General features: G+C 42.8%; 1 protein-coding gene across 1 annotated transcript in view; it reads left to right on the forward strand.

Annotated features, from left to right (window-relative positions):
- Positions 1–5,237: 5,237 nt before the first annotated feature.
- The window catches only part of LOC311521473 (cytosolic phospholipase A2 epsilon-like), a gene marked incomplete at its 5' end in the record, with an annotated part of 40,019 nt that continues 21,381 nt past the window's right edge, over positions 5,238–23,875 (forward strand). The window contains 7 exons of the mRNA XM_084629807.1: positions 5,238–5,255; positions 6,327–6,399; positions 14,019–14,155; positions 17,618–17,749; positions 19,124–19,164; positions 22,488–22,530; positions 23,397–23,454. Coding sequence (XP_084485933.1) covers positions 5,238–5,255; positions 6,327–6,399; positions 14,019–14,155; positions 17,618–17,749; positions 19,124–19,164; positions 22,488–22,530; positions 23,397–23,454 — 502 coding nt within the window. The remainder of the gene's footprint in view (positions 5,256–6,326; positions 6,400–14,018; positions 14,156–17,617; positions 17,750–19,123; positions 19,165–22,487; positions 22,531–23,396; positions 23,455–23,875) is intronic.

Below are 23,875 nucleotides of genomic sequence, written 5' to 3' on the forward strand. Positions count from 1 at the left end.
GTCCCCAGTTTATAACTAAAATTCTTGTTATTAATCCCTAAATGCATGACCTTACACTTCTCACTATTAAATTTCATCCTATTACTATTACTCCAGTTTACAAGGTCATCCAGATCCTCCTGTATGATATCCCGGTCCTTCTCTAAATTGGCAATACCTCCCAGGTTTGTATCAGCTGCAAACTTTATTAGCACACTCCCACATTTTGTGCCGAGGTCAGTAATAAAAAGATTAAATAAGATTGGTCCCAAAAACAATCCCTGAGGAACTCCACTGGTAACCTCCCTCCAGTCTGACAGTGCACCTTTCAGTATGACCCACTGTAGTCTCCCTTATAACCAATTCCTTATCCACTTTTCAATTTTCATATTGATCCCCATCTTTTCCAATTTAACTAATAATTCCCCATTTGGCACCGTATGAAACGCCTTACTGAAATCTAGGTAAATTAGATCCACTGCGTTTCCTTTGTCTAATAAATCTGTTACTTTCTCAAAGAAGGAAATCAGGTTGGTTTGGCATGATCTACCTTTTGTAAAGCCATGTTGTATTTTGTCCCATTTACCATTGACCTCAAAGTCCTTAACTACTTTCTCCTTCAAAATTTTTTCCAAGACCTTGCATACTACAGATGTCAAACTAACAGGCCTGTAGTTACCTTGATCACTTTTTTTCCCTTTCTTAAAATAGGAACTATGTTAGCAATTCTCCAGTCATACGGTACAACCCCTGAGTTTACAGATTCATTAAAAATTCTTGCTAATGGGCTTGCAATTTCATGTGCCAATTCCTTTAATGTTCTTGGATGAAGATTATCCGGGGCCCCCGATTTAGTCCCATTAAGCTGTTCGAGTTTGGCTTCTACCTCAGATATGGTAATAGCTACCTCCATATCCTCATTCCCATTTGTCATCCTACCATTATCCCTAACCTGCTCATTAGCTTTATTAAAGACTGAGGCAAAGTATTTGTTTAGATATTAGGCCATGCCTAGATTATCCTTAACCTCCACTCCATCCTCAGTGTTTAGCGGTCCCACTTCTTCTTTCTTAGTTTTCTTCTTATTTATATGGCTATAGAACTTTTTACTATTGGTTTTAATTCCCTTTGCAAGGTCCAACTCTACTTGACTTTTAGCCTTTCTCACTTTATCCCTACATGTTCTGGCCTCAGTAAGGTAGCTTTCTTTGCTGATCCCTCCCATCTTCCACTCCCTGTATGCTTTCTGCTGTTTCTTAATCACCTCTCTGAGATGCTTGCTCATCCAGCTTGGTCTACAACTCCTGCCTATGAATTTTTTCCCCTTTCTTGGGATGCAGGCTTCCGATAGCTTCTGCAGCTTTGACTTGAAGTAATCCCAGGCCTCCTCTGCCTTTAGATCCATAAATTCTTCAGTCCAATCCACTTCCCTAACTAATTTCCTTAATTTTTGAAAGTCAGCCCTTTTGAAATCAAAAACCCTAGTCGCAGATTTATTTTTGTTTATTCTTCCGTTCAGTTTGAACTGAATTAGCTCATGATCACTTGAAACAAGGTTGTCCCCTACAACCATTTCTTCTATGAGGTCCTCACTACTCACCAAAACCAAATCTAAAATGGCATCCCCTCTAGTCGGTTCAGCAACTACTTGATGAAGGAATCCATCAGCTATCACATCTAGGAAAATCTGAGACCTATTATTATTACTAGCACTCATCCTCCAGTCTATATCTGGGAAGTTAAAGTCTCCCTTGATCACGCAATTTCCATCAGTATTTACTTCATTATAAACATTAAAGAGGGCTCTATCCAAATCCAAATTAGATCCCGGTGGTCTATAGCACACCCCAAGCACTATCACAGGGGAGGCTCTAGTAGTTTTCTTCCCCAGTGTGATTTTTGCCCAGACGGACTCTGTCTTATCCATTCCATCGCTTCTTATTTCTTTACATTCTACCTCATCCTTGATATACAATGCTACTCCACCATCTTTACCTTTAGTTCTGTCTTTCCTAAACAGCACATACCCTTCAATAGCTGTAGTCCAGTCATGTCTACTATTCCACCATGTTTCTCTTATCCCTATAATATCTGGTTTCACTTCCTGCACCAGTAGCTCTAGTTCCTCCATTTTGTTACCTAGGCTCCTCGCATTGGTGTACAAACATCTTAATTTTTGCTGTTTGGCCTCGCTCACATTCTGTACCCGATTAGGCACGGACATTCTACCGCCAGTATGACCTATTAGACTGGTATCCACACTGCCCTTCCTCCTTATGTCCATTCTCCTATCCACGGCTGTATCCTTTCTCACTTTGTTTTCTTCCCTCTCAATGCTAAAATCCGGCGTGGAGATTACCTGGACATCTCCCAACCATCTCCCCCAAATTCCTAGTTTAAAGCTCTCTTAATCAGTAGTGCCAGCCTCCATCCTAGAAGTCTATTTCCTTCCCTACTCAGATGAAGTTCATCCCGAGAGAACTGTCCTCTGTCCATGAAATGCCTACCAGTGGCCATACATCCCAAAGCCCTCCTTATAACACCACTGCCTGAGTTATCTGTTGATAGTCATAATCTTGTCACACCTTTGTTGCCCTTCTCTAGGAACAGGCAGAATCCCACTGAAGATCACCTGAGCCTCCATTTCCTTAAGCGTCTTCCCCAGCCTGGCATAGTCTCCCTTGGTACGTTCCAGTGAGAATTTACTGGTATCATTTGTTCCCACATGAAGGACAATCAGTGGATTCTTTTCCGCTCCCTTTAGGATCCTTTTCAACCTCAGGTCCACATCCCGTATCTTAGCACCTGGAAGACAGCACACACTTCTATTCTCTGGATCAGCTCTGGTTACAGGCCTGTCTATTGTTCTCAGTAAGGAGTCCCCGATCACGTAGACCTGACTTTTCGTGGTGACGGTGCAATTCTCCAGTCTATCCCCTGTTCCCTCTGGCTGCAAGTTCTTTCCATTCCTATTCTTCCTTGTAATCCTCTTCAATCCATCCTGTATCCTCCTGGGGCTCATATTTGGTGTAGTCTCCACTGACTCTTCCCCTTTTCCTATAGGACTAGCTGCTCTTCTCTTCTTCCTTGCCCTTCCACCTTCAGTGACCACCTGCTGAGCCCCTTCTTCATTTTCCAACTCTGCAAACCTGTTCTTGAGCTCTATTTCTCCTTCACTAGTCCATCTTTTCCTCTGCCTGATTCTCTTAGTCTCATGCTTCCACTGTCCATTTTCTTCACCCAGCAGTCTCCCCTCAGAATTCCTCAGTCCTGCTTCCATCTGCAAGTCTGAGCTTTTCCCTTCAGTTGCCTCATGTCTTTGCTCCATAATCTGCTCAAACCCCCTTCTAAACTCAACCAGACTTTTCAGCTACATCTCCAATCCTAAAATCTTCTCTTCCATCAGCTTTATCAGACGGCACTTCATGCAGACCAAACTCTTTCCAAGTACCCCCTCCAGGATCACGTATATACTGCAGCTTCCACATCCAGTCATCTTCATTGCGTCTTCCACTACATGGGTCACTCCCACTGCTGCCTCTGTATCTGTCATAGCTGTCCCACCTAAATCCTGTTAATCTGTGAAACACAAACCACACCAAAACACCACCACCCACAGCAAAAACAAACCCCAAACAAGCACCACAAGACAAACTCCCCTTTCAAACTCCCACTCAAACTCTCCTGTTTACAGCTCTGTTTGCTGGCTCCTGGGCCGCTGCCTGACTGGCTGGCTACCTTTATAGGACCCTTAGTCAGAGAAGCCCCGGCCCCTAATCAGGGCTCAGCTTCTCTCCCAGCACAAAGCCGCAACAAGCCTCTACACATACAAATACAAAACCAAATACAAATACCTTCTCCTCCAACAGAACTCCCACGGAAACTCCCCTGTTTACAGCTCTGTTTGCTGGCTCCTGTGCTGTCTCAGTTAAGCCCACAGCTATTAGGAGATGTGGTTCAGACCTGGGTCAGGGTTTGCAGCAGGCTAGCGGGTCTGGCTCAAACCAGGCAGGGCACTGAAGTCCTAAGATGACAGGGCAGGAAAGCAGGAGCAGAAGTAGTCTTGACACATCAGGTGGCAGCTCCCAAGGGGTTTCTCTGATCCAACCTGTCACACAGAGGTTCTCAAACTTTAGCAACCCAACGACCCCCATGTTGATTTAAATATTTTGCGGACCCCCAAACCCTACCACTCAGCCCCCCACTCCACCCCTTCCCCCAAGTCACCACCCCTTCCCCACCTCTTTCCGCCCCCTCTCCACCCATACCTCTCCTCTTCCGTGCCTCTTTCCACCCCCCCGGAGCACGCTCCGTCCGCACTCCTTCCCCTCCTTTCCAATGCCTCCTGCACGCTGCTGAACAGCTGTTCCCTGGCGTGCAGGAGGCAGTGGGAGGGAGAAGAGGGAATTGATCAGTGGGGTCCGCGGGCCACAGTTTGAGAAATGCTGGTCTAGGATTTGGATGTATTTGCTCACTGTGGGAAGAAGGGTTCCTAGGAATATGAGGAAACAGCAGCATCTGGGCCTTATCACCAAGTGTCTTGGTCACAGGAAATACTGAATTGTTTTGGGGCTCTGTCAGAGTCGCATTTTGCCAGGATGACTTGACTCTATGCAGCATATTCAAATACACCATCAGGAAACACCTTATTTTAGAAAAAAGGAAATCATATAATCCTGTCTTCATGTAGGTTTGTCAGTAGCTGCAAAGTATTGGAGACTGCCTTGATAAAAGACTATGGCTAGGATTTTCAAAGGAGCTTAAGGGAGTTGGGCACCATAACCCCACTCATTTTCAATAGGATTGATGCGCCTAACTCCTCTAGCCATAAAGTCTTCTGTAGATACTCCTCAAGTGGATTTCTGAGTCTTAGTCTTCGGTGGAATTAGGCATTTGGGGTATATGGTGACTACAAAAAGAAGGATAAGAAACAAAGGGAAACTCTGAGGTTTTGAAGACCAGGAATAGTTCCCAACAAAAGAAAACTCTCAATTAGCTTTTTAGGAGTTTGGTATTTACCTGTTAGTGGTAGTGCGTTGGAAGAAGACTTCAAATCACAAAGGGATGCTGCAAACACCCTATTAAGCTAGAAGAACTTTTTATGGTGAGGGTTTCAGAGCACCGAAGGCCATATTATGAGCAACGTTGTTATCTTCCTTCTTATTTTCTTATTGTTTCTTGTCCTTTTAATGATTAAAGCCTGAAAATGGAGTGCCTGGCCAACTGGGTTTCCTGCTGTAGTGCACCTCGTGGAGCCTATGGCCCAGATTCTCAGGGTATGTCTACCGCCAAGTCGGAGATGTAATTTCCAGCTCGTGTAGACTTACCCATGTTAGCTCTGATAGAGATAGCATGCTAAAAATGGAAGTGTAACCATGGCAGCTCAAGCAGTGGGATGAGCTAGCCACTCCAAGTACGTACCTAGGATTTCAGAGGGGATTGTCCTCTGGCGGCTACCCCACCCCTCAGTTTGCGCCACGATAGTTAACACACTTCAGTTTTTACTGTGGTAGTTTGATGAGAGCTAGTTCTGCTTGAGCTAGAACTTACATCTCTGTGTTGGCATAATTGTTATGTTAAACAGGGATAAACTTGCTGATTTTATTTGAGTTTCATTTTGATATTCTGGCTTTGTTTGAATGTAAAATTCACACAGAAACTCAAGCAATACAAACCCATGTGACTCAAAACTGAAGGAAAGATTCTCATGAACTTCTGTACACTCATCACTGAGTTTAGCTCAAGTCTACAATGCAGTTACAACAAATTACTTCAAAGCAATAAATGCACCGTGGTGGGTATCACGAGGGAGGTATCAAAGTACCTAATTTGAGGTTAGAAGCAACCTGGGGACCAGGGAGTAAGTTTTGCCATCTAGAAGGCTACAACACACTAAAAAGAGCTTTGCTAAGAATACCTGCCACTTTCCTGACTCCTGTATCTGAGAAGACCAAACCCTGTGTACTGCAACTGTTGGCAGCTGGTTCCGTAGAATTAAAATTGTACTATTTGTAAAAAGAAAAAAACAACTGCAATTTTTCCTTCTTTCCCCTAAAAACTCTGTGGAAAAAACCTAAACTCACAAGTGTGCCCTGAATTTTTCAGAAAAACACAGTTGCGTTGTTGTTAACAATAAATAAATAAAGGAATCAATTCACGATTTGTTTTGATGATCCCTGATTTTGTGAATCTCTATATATTGTTTCAGATATCAGTCTACAAAATGATTGATTAACATGTTTTTGCTGAACATTTTATTGTCATACAGTACTTGATTAGGTTCTTCATTTGTTAGGTATCGCGCCTTTAAATTTAACCTTTGTCTTTCATATATCATTCTTTTACAGATGGAATTATCTCCTTGTTACTTGCTTACTGTAAGAATAATACGAATGAGAAATCTCCGTCGGGCAGATACACGTGAGTGTCTCTACTCTTCCGAGAAATTGGTCCTAGTTCTGGAAGTAATCAGTGCACAACTGAACACTGCAAACACCCTGAGTCAGAAAAGAAAGTAATTGATGTTACTAGGGTATACATAAACAGCTATAGTATCACAGTATAGTTGATCATCAGAGTATTACCTGAGAACTAGTAGTTATGTTATTGTGCAAGTATAACGAGTCAAATGACCTTCCATGTGTAGCAAGAAAGACAATTTATTGTTCAAAACAAATTAAGAAGTGTCACAAGGTGTATTGTTTCCCAGGAATGAAAAAGTACTAGTTTTTCTTTTACATATATATCAATATCATAAACCATGTGTTTATGAAATAATCCTGCATCTCATATAAATAAAACATGATGGGCCAAATGCATCTTTGTTATTATGTCTTTGAAATAAATGGAGCTACATCCGGGCTGAGATTGCTCTGATTGGTTTTAAAGACAAATGTTCCTGTACTGTCTGGAGTTTCTGGAGTGCATTGAGATAGGAGTTCACGCATTTTGGACAATCTTGATTTTAAAAAAGCAGCATTTTCATGCCCATCTGGCAACCTATTTTTCTCCAGCACACTTAAGAGAATCATCTTGACCTGTGAGTTTAGATGCACTTCATAAAGTTTGCTAAGATGCTTATTTACTTTGGGATCTAATAAGACAGCTCTTTCCTTTTATTTTAGACATTTAAAAAAATGCATTTGACTCTTAGGTCAAAATAAAGCAGCCATATAAAACATAAAGGGTCACGTACAATGTCTATTAAAATCAATGGGAGCCTTCCCATTCACTCCATTTGGGCATTGGATCAGGCCCAAAGTTTGTTTTAGCAACAGTTTATTACAGCTGACCACCTCAAGCTTGTGATATCAATAACTTGCTATTACTATTCCTCCATGCATATATGAAATAGCAGGCCAAATCCTCAGCTGCCCCAAGCACAGGAGAAGGTGGTTCGAAGCCACCTGGCTATCTCCCCTGCTTCTGGGCTGCCCAAAGGTATCTAAGGTGATGACGACACTAGAGACCTTACACCTTACTATGTGGCCACTCTGTGCCGACAGGAGAGAGCTCTCCTGTTGACATAATTAGACCACCCCTAACACGTGGCAGTAGCTATGCTGGTGGAGAAGCTCTCCCACCAACATAGCGCTGTGCACACTGCTACTTATGCCAGCAAAACGTATATTGCTCAGCAGGGTGTTTTTTTCACACCCCTGAGCGACACAAGTTTTGCTGACATAAGTGGTAGTGTCGACATGGAGCAAGTTAAGCTGGCTGCAGTGGTCATATAAGATCAATTAGACCAGCTCAGGTTTCAACAGAGCACTCTGGCCCTCACCCTCCCATCCTGACCATGCCCCTTACCTGCCCCTGTGTCCCTGATGTGCCTCTTCTAAAGAGTGGTGAGGGAGCAGGTGGTGGAGTGCTGCCTACTCTGGGTCTATGCCGAGAGCCCTTCTCTGTCCCTTTGGGGAAGCTTTCAGATCACTTTGTATTGAGCAGACCCGGAGTTGAAAATTGAGCCCAGTAAGCCTATGCAGTCTCTTTCTTCCAAAGGTCTATACTTTTTAATCACGTTTTCTATCTTGGCTTCATGCCTACGTGTGGTTTGTGCTCGGAACCTGAACACTCCCATATACTTTACCCTTCTTGGGTGTGCTTAGCTCTCTGGTTCTTCAAACTAAACCTTGCAGTATCTATCTGCAGTGTCTCTGACACTGTACATGGGCGCAGGGTTGAATTCAGAGGCGAATCTGAGGGAGTCCAGTGGGAATCGAAATTGGTGTAATTTTCACTTTTTTCCAGGACCCTCAATATGCATGTTACAGCAGTGTGAGTTCTCGTAGACTAAGTAGTTCTTGTTTACTTAGACGGTCTCATCATCACCCACTTACCTGTTTCTAACTTGTGCTCCTGCCCTGCCACATTTCTTTTGAATTTGGCCCACAGAGTCAAAGTAGAAATTGTATAACTCTCACACAGGTGGGGCTAGAAGAGAGGCGTACAGCAAAAAATGCAACTAATACAAGAGCATGAGTGCAAGCAGATCACCTCTGATTTAACTGGCACCTTGCACCTTCCTCCATTTCCTTGACATTTCACTTACATCAGTTTAAATCCCCCTGTGCTCTCTTATGCATTGGTAAGTGGGCGAAGTAGTTACAAGAGACTCACAGTTTCAAAAATAGGCACTGAGTTTGGTGCCTAGCTTGAGACATTTTTGGCCTGATTTTCAGAGGGGCTGAGCACCTGCCGTTCCAGAGATAAGGGTGCTTCAGCAGCTCTGAAAATCAGGCGCAAGGTGGACATTAAAAAATGGAAATACCCCAAATCAATGGCCACTTTTGAAAATTTAGGCTCTGGGAGTCTGTAAGTGTCAGGCAGTCTAGCTTAATCATAGAACCATAGAATCATAGAATATCAGGGTTGGAAGGAACCCCAGAAGGTCATCTAGTCCAACCCCCTGCTCGAAGCAGGACCAATTCCCAGTTAAATCATCCCAGCCAGGGCTTTGTCAAGCCTGACCTTAAAAACCTCTAAGGAAGGAGATTCTACCACCTCCCTAGGTAACGCATTCCAGTGTTTCACCACCCTCATAGTGAAAAAGTTTTTCCTAATATCCAGTCTAAACCTCCCCCCCTGCAACTTGAGACCATTACTCCTCGTTCTGTCATCTGCTTCCATTGAGAACAGTCTAGAGCCATCCTCTTTGGAACCCCCTTTCAGGTAGTTGAAAGCAGCTATCAAATCCCCCCTCATTCTTCTCTTCTGCAGACTAAACAATCCCAGCTCCCTCAGCCTCTCCTCATAAGTCATGTGTTCTAGACCCCTAATCATTTTTGTTGCCCTTCGCTGGACTCTCTCCAATTTATCCACATCCTTCTTGTAGTGTGGGGCCCAAAACTGGACACAGTACTCCAGATGAGGCCTCACCAATGTCGAATAGAGGGGAACGATCACGTCCCTCAATCTGCTCGCTATACCCCTACTTATACATCCCAAAATGCCATTGGCCTTCTTGGCAACAAGGGCACACTGCTGACTCATATCCAGCTTCTCATCCACTGTCACCCCTAGGTCCTTTTCCGCAGAACTGCTGCCTAGCCATTCAGCCCCTAGTCTGTAGCGGTGCATTGGATTCTTCCGTCCTAAGTGCAGGACCCTGCACTTATCCTTATTGAACCTCATCAGATTTCTTTTGGCCCAATCCTCCAATTTGTCTAGGTCCTTCTGTATCCTATCCCTCCCCTGCAGTGTATCTACCACTCCTCCCAGTTTAGTATCATCCGCAAATTTGCTGAGAGTGCAATCCACACCATCCTCCAGATCATTTATGAAAATATTGAACAAAACCGGCCCCAGGACCGACCCCTGGGGCACTCCACTTGACACCGGCTGCCAACTAGACATGGAGCCATTGATCACTACCCGTTGAGCCCGACAATCTAGCCAGCTTTCTACCCACCTTATAGTGCATTCATCCAGCCCATACTTCCTTAACTTGCTGACAAGAATACTGTGGGAGACCGTGTCAAAAGCTTTGCTAAAGTCAAGAAACAATACATCCACTGCTTTCCCTTCATCCACAGAACCAGTAATCTCATCATAAAAGGCGATTAGATTAGCTTGTATCACTTTCCACATCACCTTTCCTCTTTGGATCTGTACTTGCAGTATGTTGTTTTACTTGAGGACAGCAGAAAGCAGCTCTATTTTTGCCTCAGTTTTTATCTCTCTGATCTTGATTCTCATCCACTTACATTAAATGAATAACAGAGTCCTTTCTAAAACTATTACCCCAAAGCTAATGTTAATATTATTATTGGATAGCAGTGGCTGCTGACCCAATGGTGAATTCTCTTTACTTTCAAATGCTTATCTAGCAATCTCATAACGGGACAGCTATATATTATTCTGTACATGGCATCTTTTAAAAATTCATGTGGAACAGAGAGCGATGGAATGGATTTTATGAAACAGGGAGGCGAAAAGACCTTGCCACTTGCAGGCAGGAAATGAGGTCTACATTTGTCTCTTATCTATATCTGGGAAACTATTTTAAAATACAGATAGCCTGTAACCAGAAATTTCTCTTTGAACCAGTGCAGCTATGCTAGCATGGATAAAAGGATGTAGGACATGACCCTGTTTACAGTGTTTTGATTACAGTATGGAAGCAAAATGGCTTGGTCTTGGGACCCAGTTTGGCTCCCCAACTTCCTCAGGAACTGAAATATTACAGTATATTGTGTAGCACAGAAACTACCAGCCTACACATACGTACAGTAGAAAAGAATAAAGACAGCATTGCCTGCCAGGCCACACTGAGGAAAAAAATACATGAGCCAGGGTGAAAGTAACACAATGGCAGGGCAGATAATTGTATATTTCAGAGGACTCTACAGTACATACCCAACCAATTTAATAAGGCCAATATAACCGGTCTGAAGGAATACATAGTACCAAGCTGCATCTCTACAAAGATAGGTAAATCCTAACATGATATGCATGTAGCCAAAACCACCCTGGGCAATGTGTCTCACTTTCTATAGAAGACTTTTGTCAAACACTGGTCATATTGACCAAGAATTGAATTATTACCCAGATTAAAAAGACGAGCTTTGCACGTAGAAGATTGCAACATGGAATCTGGAGACAGCATGGAGTCACCCAAAAGACCAAATTTTATTTTTCCCACACTGTAGTATCCTGCGCTTACTCTGGGACTATGAAACAGCAATGCTGGCACATTAAATCAGAAGTGTTTCATCAAGGGCTCTTTTAAACTCTTATGCATATCAACTGGCATAAGATAATAAGGTTATGGGAAGAGGCTGCAAAATAGTATCAAAGTGAAAGTTTTAAATACACAGCTTTGCTAGTTAGCTCAAATCTATTGTCTGTATTTATGTCCCTTCATTTCTGGTTTTTATTGTTTTTAAATTTCCTGGGAATTTATCAATGTTTAATTCAAAAAATGGGTGAAAATCAGGGCAAAAATTAATGTCACCATTTTCTGGGTAAATGTCAGGGTTAATACTGGGGGATAGGAGGACAGGAAAAAAGCAACACAGAGAAAAGTAAGAGTTTATTGTTTATAAAACCATTATCTTTAATCCACATTACAAAAATTAAACTTCTTTTTAAACAAAATCAGTTTATTATATTTTGACTTGAAGAGTTGCCCTTGATGTAAGGGGCTTCAGTGAGAATTCCTGGGTAATGTAGGCTCACAGCGGCTTTTCCAAAGTGTTTTTTTCCCAAGGCTTTTTCCACTGTCTCAGAAAAGGCTCTTTCCTGCAGCCCAAAATGGTTGCTATTACCTGAAGGACACCAGAGTCAATAGTAATTGTACAGAACCCCCATCCCCAAGTTGTCATCTCTCCTGTCACAGAGGTGGGACACAGGGGCTGGAAGCCAGAAGAGAGCCGAACCCAATCACTGAGACACGGAGCCATCAGCAACAGGTCCTGTTTCCTTTTACCGGCCCTGGGGCAGGAAGGGCTCTGTCTGGGGGGTGAAGCAGATGGGGCTCTGTGCCCTGGCGTTCATCTCCAGATGGCGACATGTCTCTAGGCCCAGATACTCACAAGGCAAAAGAGCCAGGGAGTGCCCAGTGCATTGGGGGGAGCAGGGTGGGGGGACTTCCAGACACTCATGGGGGGAGCCCACAGGAGTGAGAGCCAGTGCGGGGAAAGGCTTGTCTCATAGTCACTTGCTTCCCTGCTGCGCAGCTACAGCAGCCATCCCCTGGCACTTACCCTTCTGTGCAGAGGCACACTGTGCTATCTGCCGGGCAGTCTCCAAGCAGGGAGCCCAGGTCCTGGTAGTTCAAGCGGGGACAAAATTTGGGTCAAAAGTTGCTGTCTATAAATTACATAATATATTAGAGGTGAGTGGGGCCTTAACTTTCTGTACTTGTTTCAGTGTTACTAAGTGTTACAAGGCAGTGGGTCAGACTTGAAAATTACTCAAAAATATGTTATGTAGTTTATGGCCACCCTCAAAGCAGAAAAATCCAAAATCTGGGAATTTTTGGAGGTTTTTGGTTAAAACAGAAAACAAAGGGCCCTAAATATATGTTACTGGTAGCTTGATGGTAGCTTTAGAAAGCTACAATTTAAATACAGCTGTGAGTCAGCATTGTATTTGTGGCAAAGAGAATCATGATAACAGTCTTCAAGTATATTGCAGCGAAGGAGATTTTAGGTCTGGTCTACGCTACAGGCCTACAACTACGTCTCTCAGGGGTGTGAAAAATCCACATGCCCCAAGTGACGTAGTTATACCAGCCTAACCATCCGTGTGGACAGTGCTCTCCTGCTGACATAGCTACCGCTGGAGGTGGATTAACTAAGCCGATGGGAGAGAGCTCTCTCCCATCAGTTTAGAGTGTCTTCATGACCGCGCTACAGCAGTGCAGCTGTGTAGATGTGCCCTTTGACATTAGGAGAAACTTCTTAACTATATGAGAGACAAGGTGGGTGAGGTAATAGCTTTCATTGGACGAACTTCTGTTGGTGAGAGAGACAAGGCTTTGATCCGTACACAGCTTTTCTTCAGGTCTGGGAAAGTTACTCCCAGCGTCACTGCAAAATGCAAGGTGGAACAGATTGTTTAGCATAAGTAGTTAGTGCAAGTTGTAAGGGACCATTCAAGATAGAGTGGCCTGTTAATACCTCTGCAGTTGTAGGACAAAAAGAGGGGGCTAGTGGGTTATTATTATTGACTAAGCCATAAATCCAGTGTCTCTGTTCAGTCCATGATTCGTAGTGTCTCGCAGAATAATGAATTTAAGCCCCCAGGCTTGTCTTTTGAAAGCATTGTGCAGGTTTCCTTTGAGGATGAGGACTGAGAGGTCAGAGCGATCGCTTTGTGAAAAGTGTTAATCCATAGGTGATAGGGTGTTTTTGTCTTTTATCATTTTCCTGTGAGGTAACGGGCCGTTCTACCTTGTTGCAACTGAAGTCAATGAAAGCTGTGCTCTGGACATATGAAGTGCTATATAATTCTAAGTACTATGAAAAACCAGCTCCTGGGCATTACAAATTGGGCACCCAATTGGGATACTTTTACTTCAATCGCTGTGTGTCTCAGTTCCCCATCTGTAAAATGGGGGTAATAGCATCCCTTAATCACACAGAGGTGATGTTAAAAATAAATTAATTCAATTTTGTGAAGCACTCAAACAATATAGTGGTGGCAGGGGTTCTGTGGGAAAATAGGTTTCAGAGGAGCAGCTGTGTTAGTCTGTATTCGCAAAAAGAAAAGGAGTACTTGTGGCAACTCTAGCTCACAAAATCTTATGCTCAAATAAATTTGTTAGTCTCTAAGGTGCCACAAGTACTCCTGTTCTTTTTGTGGGAAAATAGTGTGTGATCATGAAATTAAAGACTGCATCACAATGCATATGCACATGAGAACTGAATTAAGGCACAGGCCCATTGCCGAGAAGTGCTATATATAAATTACCCTAATCTCTGTCTTTAAATAAATACAATTTAATTTTAGTGCAGTGCACTAATTTCTTCAGTGCCGCTTAAGACGGGGAGTATTGATACATTAACAGTTATGCTGTACCTGTTTTTATACAGTAAGCCATTCTGACTGCTACATCAGCCTGCAGTTGCCAACAGCTACATGTGAAAAGATCCAGACCAAAACCGTCAACGACTGCAAAAACCCAGTGTGGAACGAAACATTTTACTTCAGGATCCAGAGTCAGATCAAGGTAAGAAACTGAGAATTCCCCTCTTTCAGCAGCCTGGAGATTTGTTACCACTTAAGCAGAAGTAGGATTTTCAAGTCTTCTACAACCTACAGTTTAACACCCCAGATGATTAAAATACCCCCAGTAAAACTCTTTTGAGGTCACTTTCTCATTTTTGATAGCCATTGGTTTGGATAATTCATATTTTAAGTATCCGGGGTGAATTAAGATAGCTAAAATTAATTCTTAATAAAGAAATTGTTATTTTTCTGAGTTAATAAAAACTACACTAGTAAACAGGAGCTACAAAATTCAGGCTTATTCTAAAACTCCATTACCACGCAACCCCCTACAGGCACTGAATGACAACATGCTCTGTGTAACATGGAGGGAAACAGTGTATCATCATAACAAATTCAGTTATCCTAGGAATTGTTACCTAACAATAAGTGCTGGTAAATATTCAGAATTTTGACCCCATAGGAGATTCTCATATTCTGACATTTCTTTTAATTCCAGATAAAGGGGGGGGGGAGAATATCAAAATATTGACTTTTTTTGGTGGCATGGAAAGTTCCAAGGAAATGTGGTTCGGAAACGCTGAAATGAAACATTTGCACATTTCCACAGCAAAATGTTTCATTTCAGTTTGTTGAATGAAATCAAAACATGTTGCTTCAGCTTGGCTCAACATTAGTCTGTGTCCCCCTGAGCTACTGCAGTGCCTTATGGGAGTAGTAATTTTGGTGTCTCATGCCCCCATTCTCCTAAAAGGGCCAAAACCCCCAGCAGGACGGCATCTCCCCATATGCATCATGCTTGTTCAACCAGGGTGGGTCTTCAGAGCATCATGGGAGAAGGAGTCTAACCAGGAAGTCCAGTCCATAGAAGAGAATGGAGGTGCAAGGCACCCAAACTACAAATCCTATGAGGCATTGCAGCAGTTCAAGCAAATACAGATTAATGTTGAATTAAACATTTCATTTAGATTTTTCCTAAAAGAAAATACAAAACTCCAGAAAAATCTAAATTTTCCCACAAAAGTTTTGATTTTGTGGAAACCACATTTTTCATAAAAACAAAAAACAACCAAAAAATAAACAACCCCCCAAAACATTTTGATGAAGAATTTCCAACCAGGTCTATTAACTACTACTGAATTGACTGATTCTTTAGTGGATGTTATATGCACCAATGTTTTATCTACTCAATACCTGACAAATTTTGAACCATTAAAGCATTGAGATTCCTCAGAGATTTTTACCTTGCTGTTCTATCTGCCATCAGAGCGATTCAGTCTCAGAACAGAATGCACTCCATTCAGCTGTGAAGCTGAGCCGGGAGGCCTGAATTGGTGAATTGTGTGCATTACAACTAAACTGACAAATATGTAAGCCAGAAAAAGGGTAATGTGGAAAGCTGGTTGTATTGGGATAGAGAGGCCAGTGACTAGTATCACATAAGGAACCTAATTTTCTACAATGAATGTAAGTTCCCATATACATTTTGCTCTCAACAGAGGGTGGTGTTCTTTTATCCATAGAATACTCTTGCTGGAGAAGCCAGCACCACTGGTAAGTTCTGTCAGCTGAACTGCAGTGATTCAATTCAATTTACGATTGCCAAATACTATGCTATATGTTGTCTCATGTACTCATTTTTATACCATATCTATAATCTTAACAAAATTACTCTGTCAGAAGAAAATAACAATCTATAATTTATTTATTTTTTGCATATTGGTGTTTTTAAATGTTTATTAAATGACCAAAGGGATTCCAAGACCCAAATCTTTAAAAAACCAGCTAAGGTAGTAATGACACTTCAATTAACTGATGGTGAAACTACATTGTTAGAATAGTAACAATAACACTTAAAAGTTACATGCCACTTCTTATGTTCAAAGTGCTTTATAAATATTAACTAGTTAAATATTATATTAACCAACTGTTGGGACATTTAGTTATTAAGAAATAAATATATGAAAACCTGGGAAATTTAAAGTTAACGTTAAAGATCAAGTTAAAAATATCAAACATTTACAAGTCAAAAATGTTATAGTGTAGGTTAAAAAGCCTTTGTTAGCAGCTTGGTATCAAGCTAAAGTGCTGGGTAAACAGCAGGATATTTGGAATATTTCTTTAGTAAAAGGTATTTAATTTTACAGCACACAAATGTCGTGTAAATATAATTTCCTTATATGTGACAACAAAAGATGTACTTGGTATTGCTGTGCAATTAGGCGTAATAATATAAAATCCCCACATACAGCATTAGAATTACATTTAGTAGGTACTTTACAATAGTAATTACTATGTCATCTGCATGCTGATGTCTAGAAAATAAACCACATATTCTTATTGCAGATTACATGGCATTTGCTTTGGATCACTCTACCACTCAATGTAATTTGACATTAAATGAATTCTCACGGTAATCACTGCTACACAATTCATAGGCAGTGTTCACCTGCCTGCTCAGTGAGACTGTATCAGTTCAACCAAGTATGTGGCCCTGAGCTTTGTGCTAGAGGACAGGTTTTGCTCTTTAGTTACAGGCTACCCATAGCGGTCCTTCCCCTGATCACACTGAAGTCAATAGCATCATTTGCATTGATGTCAATGGGAGCAAAATGGAGCCCAATATATGTGGCCTGTAACTTAGAGGCAAATCCTTCTCCCTCTTCCACAAAATGAAAAGTCCCATATGCAATGAAACTGGTGTGTTCATACTGCACAGGAGCGGGATTTGTGGGGGCATGGGGCCTTATACAGTCCCATGCAGTGGAGGCTGGGCATGTGGCCAGCACACCCACCATCATGCAGATCCACCAATCATTTCCCCCTGTCCAGCATGGAATGCAGGAGCAGCTGGGATTTGGCTTCTAATGAATTTTCTAGATTCCTTCAGGTTTTCCATTGTCTCTCTCATGATATCTTTCCTATGCAGGGGGTGACAATTAGGTTCCTGGCTGTCATGAAGTGCTAATATCTGACAATTCATTGGAGGGGCCTGACTTCTTACCTATGCTGTGGAAACAGAATGAATTCACTCACATATCTAACTTATAGCATTTAAACTGAACTGGGGAGGAAACTGTATTACTTAGATTTTGAATAGGAGTACTTGTGGCACCTTAGAGACTAAGAAATTTATTTGAGCATAAGCTTTCGTGAGCTACGAAATAGATGAAGTGAGCTGTAGCTCACGAAAGCTTATGCTCAAATAAATTTCTTCGTCTCTAAGGTGCCACAAGTATTCCTTTTCTTTTTGCGAATACAGACTAACACGGCTGCTACTCTGAAACCTTAGATTTTGAATAGATTTCTTCAAAGTTGGATATTTGGAAAATTTCTGTATCCCTTCAATTTTCTTCCTCTCCTCACACAAGGTAAAAATAGACTATCCCCAGGAGTCCCTGCTTCCTGGGCTCTGTGAAAGCAAGAATGCAGGATTTCTAAACTCCCTCATCTCCCTTCCCAGAACGTGCTGGAACTGAGTGTCTACGATGAGGATGCCGTTACCCAGGATGATCACCTCTTCACTGTGTACTTTGATGTGGCTAAACTTCCACTTGGAGAAAGAGTTCTCATGTACTTTAAGACTGACCCACAGGTGAGGTCTGAAATAACAGGCAGGGCTGGGTGAGAAAAAGACTCTTGCCTGGGTTTCCTACCAGCTACTCATAGAATATAGAATATCAAGATTGGAAGGGACCTCAGGAGGTCATCTAGTCCCACCCCCTGCTCAAAGCAGGACCAATCTCCCATTTTTGTCCCAGATCCCTAAATGGCCCCCTCGAGGATTGAACTCACAACCCTGGGTTTAGCAGGCCAATGCTCAAACCACTATTACTATTTTTCCTTCCTATGTTTTACATTTTTCCTTTCCACAGTTTTACTGTTTTACTGTGCGGTAGCAGAGACATACTACAGTTTTACTGTGCGGTAGCTGAGACATACTGGAGGAATAGCTGGCCAATCCTTTAGTATGTCTCAGCTACCGCACAGTAAAACTGTTTCACCATTAGACAGAGCAGTTTGGCCTCAGCGTACTTGGCCAGTGGAGCATGGCAAACATATGATGCTCTTGGCAAAGACCCTTTCTCCTGGTCTTGCCACCAAGAATGAACCTCCCAGAGACTGTCAACCCCAATGGCTGTAATCAGAGATCCATTGTCTGAGCTTTCCATTGACCCAGCAACTGTGTCATCTAGATCTGGTGCTAGTCTAAATTCAGCTAAAAATTATATACTCGGACACAATTTTCAAATACTGGCATCTGAATAAGATTTCTAAATCCCACATTTGGTCACTTAAATTGGCATTTAATAACATGAATTCCCATTTAAAAGGTAAATACAAGATCTAAATATATTTAAGTATCCATATTTGGAAGACTGGGCTCTGTAGTTCACAAAAATTTTCTAAATGATTACATTACGATATCACGTACAGCTGAAATGGAGAGTCATACAGCAGGAAAGCTTAGCATCTAGACATCTGGCCATTGTCTTTATGTTTAAACAAATATCGCTGTCATATTGGCGCTGTTGCTGCAAATATAAGGAACATTGGGCAGGAGAGTTAACAATGTCCCTGAATCATTCAGTAATAGCAGTTGTTTTTAAACTTTCCTCAGAGAGGTCAAAGATATGAGGTAACAGGACATATAATCCTGTTAACCTTCCCATATTAATAGCAAGAGCAGCTACTGGGTTGTAGAATAATGTCAAGAACATAAAAAAATTAAGACCCTAGAAGATGAAGCAAACTGTAAAGTGACTGATTTTACACCAAAAAACAAAAGTGCAGAAGCTTTATAGAGTTTTAGGCCAGAAGGGACCATTAGAACATCTCATCTGACCCTCTATATTTCACAGGCCATTAAATTTCACCCACTTCCCCCTCTGTTGCATACCAGAGGACTAACCCTGTAGGGAGAGAATAGCATATAGTGACATCACTCTTTTCTATTTTTTCTTTTTAGGCACAGGAGGAACTAGAAGTAGAATTTACGTTGGAGAACATGTAAGTGAAATACAAATTAATTAGAAGATGCAAAAATTCAGAGAGTAACAAACCAGCAATTGGAAACCTGCTTCATATAATTGTTGCCTCCAAAGGAAATTGCCAGACCCACTGGATCCAGACCTCAGTAAATTCCCCACTGGAATCATGTATACAGTTTATCTGTATCAGCAGAATCCGTCAGTTTGTTCTATAGTCTGATCACCTTTAATGTGAAGAAATTATTTCTGGCATTGGTGAGTCTCAGCACAACATCAATTTGTGGCCTAGGTATACTCTTCAGAAGACTTGTTTGTATCGATCTTTTCATGTATGCTCAAGCTCAGATGTGGTGGAAAATCTCTTGACTCGTATTTGTAAATCGAATAGTTTGGTTAATTTTTCATCCTAATTCTTACTCACAAAGCTGAGAATCATAGAATCATAGAATCATAGAATATCAGGGTTGGAAGGGACCCCAGAAGGTCATCTAGTCCAACCCCCTGCTCGAAGCAGGACCAATTCCCAGTTAAATCATCCCAGCCAGGGCTTTGTCAAGCCTGATCTTAAAAACCTCTAAGGAAGGAGATTCTACCACCTCCCTAGGTAACGCATTCCAGTGTTTCACCACCCTCTTAGTGAAAAAGTTTTTCCTAATATCCAATCTAAACCTCCCCCACTGCAACTTGAGACCATTACTCCTCGTTCTGTCATCTGCTACCATTGAGAACAGTCTAGAGCCATCCTCTTTGGAACCCCCTTTCATGTAGTTGAAAGCAGCAATCAAATCCCCCCTCATTCTTCTCTTCTGCAGGCTAAACAATCCCAGCTCCCTCAGCCTCTCCTCATAACTCATGTGTTCTAGACCCCTAATCATTTTTGTTGCCCTTTGCTGGACTCTCTCCAATTTATCCACATCCTTCTTGTAGTGTGGGGCCCAAAACTGGACACAGTACTCCAGATGAGGCCTCACCAATGTCGAATAGTGGGGAACGATCACATCCCTCTATCTGCTTGCTATGCCCCTACTTATACATCCCAAAATGCCATTGGCCTTCTTGGCAACAAGGGCACACTGCTGACTCATATCCAGCTTCTCATCCACTGTCACCCCTAGGTCCTTTTCCGTAGAACTGCTGCCTAGCCATTCGGTCCCTAGTCTGTAGCGGTGCATTGGATTCTTCCATCCTTTGATTGCTCCCCACAGCACTGCTTCAGTCCTAGAAATTTTCTCCCCTATATACTAAATTGAATAATAATAAAAATTAATAATGATAAATAAATAATACAACATAGCTTTTTTCATCCATAGATCTCCATATGACAGGTGGGACACGTTGAGGTCACTCTCCTGCTTTAAATAGCTTTGCATACAGTGGGAACCCTTTGTTTCCAAACTTAGTTCCCATGCCAGTCAGTGGAAAAACATTGGTATTCCAGAATGGATTCTAGTACCAGGTGACTTGATCACAGGACCTTGCAGCCATAACTCAAAGGCTAGTTGTAACATCCTCAGGAAGCCTTCCCAGGAAAAAAGGGAGATTAGCATCTTCAAAGGCCTATTGTTCTGTCTAATAACTCCTCCTCACAGCAAGCCATCTAGAGCAGTGGTTTTCAAACTGCGGGTCACGACCCAGTACTGGGCCACGGACTGTAAGGCACTGGGTTGCGGCAGCTCTGGTCAACACCACTAACCAGGCCATTAAAAGTCCCGTTGGCGGTGCTGCCCAGCTAAGGCAGGCTAGTCCCTACCTGTTCTGACATTGTGCTGCCCCCTGGAAGTGGCCAGCAGCAGGTCTGGCTCCTAGGTGGGGGGGCTGCGGGGCTCCGTGTGCTGCCCCTGCCCCGAGCACTGGCTCCCCACTCCCATTGGCCAGTTCCCTGCTAATGGGAGCTGGGGGGTGGTGCCTGTGACTAGAAGCTGGACCTGCAGCTGGCCACTTTTGGGGCGCAGAGTGGTCTGCAGTGCTAGGACAGGCAGGAAGCCTGCCTTAGCACCCCCGCTGCGGCACTGACTGGGAGCCGCCCGAGGTAAGCCTGTGTCCCAACCCCGCACCCCAACCCTCAGCCCTGAGCCCCCTAAACCCAGACCCCCTTCCTGTACCCCAAACCCCTCATCCTTGGCCCCACCCCAGAACGTGCACCCCAGCCCAGATCCCAGACCATCTGCCGCACCCCAACCCCCTGCCCCACCCCTGAGCGCCCCCCAAACCCAGAGCCCCCTCCTGTACCCCAAACCTCTTATCCCCAGCCCCACCCAAGGGCCTGCATCCCCAGCCAAGAGCCCTGACCCCCTGTCACACGCCCAGAGCCAGGACAGGCAGGAAGCCTGCCTTAGCACCCCTGCTGCGCCACTGACTGGGAGCCGCCCGAGGTAAGCCTGTGCCCCAACCCCACACCCCAACCCCCAGCCCAGAGCCCCCTTCCGCACCCTGAACCCCTCATTCCTGGCCCCACCCTGCAGCCCTCAGCCCTTCACCCCAACCCTCTGCCCTAGCCCTGAGCCTCTCCCAAACCCCTCATCCCCAGCTCCGTTGAGTCACGGGCATCAACAGTTTTCTTCAGCTGGGTAGCCAGAAAAAAACGTTTGAAAACCACTGATCTAGACTGATTGTATTCTGACTGGTGGGTGTTCCCCAGGTGTAAACCCACTTGTAATTGGTACATAGTCAATATTCCTAACTTCAGATACAGAAATGATACATGTATACAAATAGGATAATCATATTCAGTAAATCATAACCTTTCCAGTGATATCTCACATGCCTTATCTTGCCCAAAATACATCTTAGTTATGCCATAACCACATCATAACAATATCTCTATGAAGAATATGGGGGTGTAGTGTCACACTTGGAATCAAGACACTTCCCAGCATGTATATCCTGATGGACTAGCATAATGTTGGTAGATTAAATGTATTTAACAACATGGACTGTCCTGAGAGGTGGAATTTAACTAAGATTCTAATTTACATGGTTACAGGATTGTGATAGCACTGTGAAAAACTACTTAGCCCCAAGCATGGTTGAAATTGTTTTTAAAGTGTAATTACTTCATATCAGTCAGTTTTAGCACAATGGTCAGGCTCTGCTTAGAAGACCCCCCAGAACAAGAATAACAGGAGCTGTAGCAGCTGTGCACAGTCAAAGCAAGCATTGTGAGGAACTTTGCATCACATGGCTGCCACCTTTACCCTTGTTGCCTGGTCTTCGCTATCACTCCCAACACTTCCATATGAGTGACAAGCAAGATAAACATCCGGGGGGAAAACGAGTGGTCATTTGATTTAACCTAGCAGTGAAATATGTGAAAAATGAAATATTTTTCATTTTCTTTCCTAGTTCAGGCCCTCCTGAAGCCATCATAACCAATGGAGCACTAGTGGTAACTTTTTGTTCTGTGATCTTTCCTGTCCTATAGCAATACTTGTAATATAGGTGGGACTAGAGAAGCTGTGAGCAGCTCCACAGTCAGCAGGCCAACACCCTCTCTTTTCTGATGAGATAGGGTGGGAATGAAGTAACTATGATTTCTCTGCTATTGTGGTTTCACAGTATTTCTTAGAGAGTATATCCTAGAGTGTCCCATGATAGAAGAGGCTCTGACTGGAGTAGCTGTGAGTTACCTCAAGCCAGTACACCTCCAGAAATGTACAGAGTAACTCCTACTTGCAAAAACTGGAAGTGGTATGACTGGGAACCCCCTCACAGCCAGTTCACCCACTCCAGTCCCTACAGTGGGAGCTGCTGAGATAGGTGTAGCTATCAGCTCCCCTCAGACATCAATCTACCATAATTTCTTACAGTGACATAGGAACTACTGCCACTAAAACATTCATAACAATATTTTAGACAAGGGCTGTTTCCACCAATGACTCCTGTGCTCTCAGTAGATTTCTCTCATTAAGTTTTTGCCTTGTTTGGTCTTTTGTATCCCCATTAGGACCCTAAAAGTGCTGCCATTTTGCGTCCTGACACACTTAACTCTAGACACCATTTAGTTTGTCATCAACCCTCACTGATGGCTAGATATGACTCCCCCAGAGCCTTTCACTTTCACTCATCCTTGACTAGAGGGCTTACTACTGAGCAGTGCCAGGCAATTAAGCTCTTCCAGGGACTGAGAGTGCTGCCTGCACAGTGTTCAATCCCCATAGCCAGCTCAGATAGTAATAGATTAGGATAGTTAATGTAATCTCAAACTGAGACATTCTCTGTGATGAGTTGTTTTATTGTTCTTCTCTGTTACAGTCTCGTGCACTTTGCTGTTTGGAAGTTCAGGTAGATGAGAAGAAGCGGCATAAATCAAGTAAGGTTATTGCTTTATTAACTGGCTGTTAAGAACCAGATACTTACCCTGCTATAGCGATATGTGTTCTATAGATCATTACAAAAAATGCATGGAATAAAATAATATTTTCAAATGATACAAACTTTTTAACAACCACTGAAAGATACATGATCTCTGTTCTGGCTTGCTTTGACTCCATTACATACATCTATGTGGCTGTATGCAAAGAGACTACATTAAAACAACACTAAAGAGGAGATTTTAGTCACACAAGTGTCAGGACATTCAGAGTTATGTTTCTATGATAGTAGCCTTAATTTTGGTCCCTTGCATTAGCTGATGTATATTACAACACGGTTTTCATTAGCAAACACAAAATAATTCAGAGCCCTAAATTTTTGCATCTTTAATTACAGAAAGGAGCTCAGGGTCTTTGTAT

The sequence above is a fragment of the Lepidochelys olivacea genome, assembly GCF_965140295.1.
Source record: "Lepidochelys olivacea isolate rLepOli2 genome assembly, chromosome: 6".
Classification (NCBI taxonomy): Eukaryota; Metazoa; Chordata; order Testudines; family Cheloniidae; genus Lepidochelys; species Lepidochelys olivacea.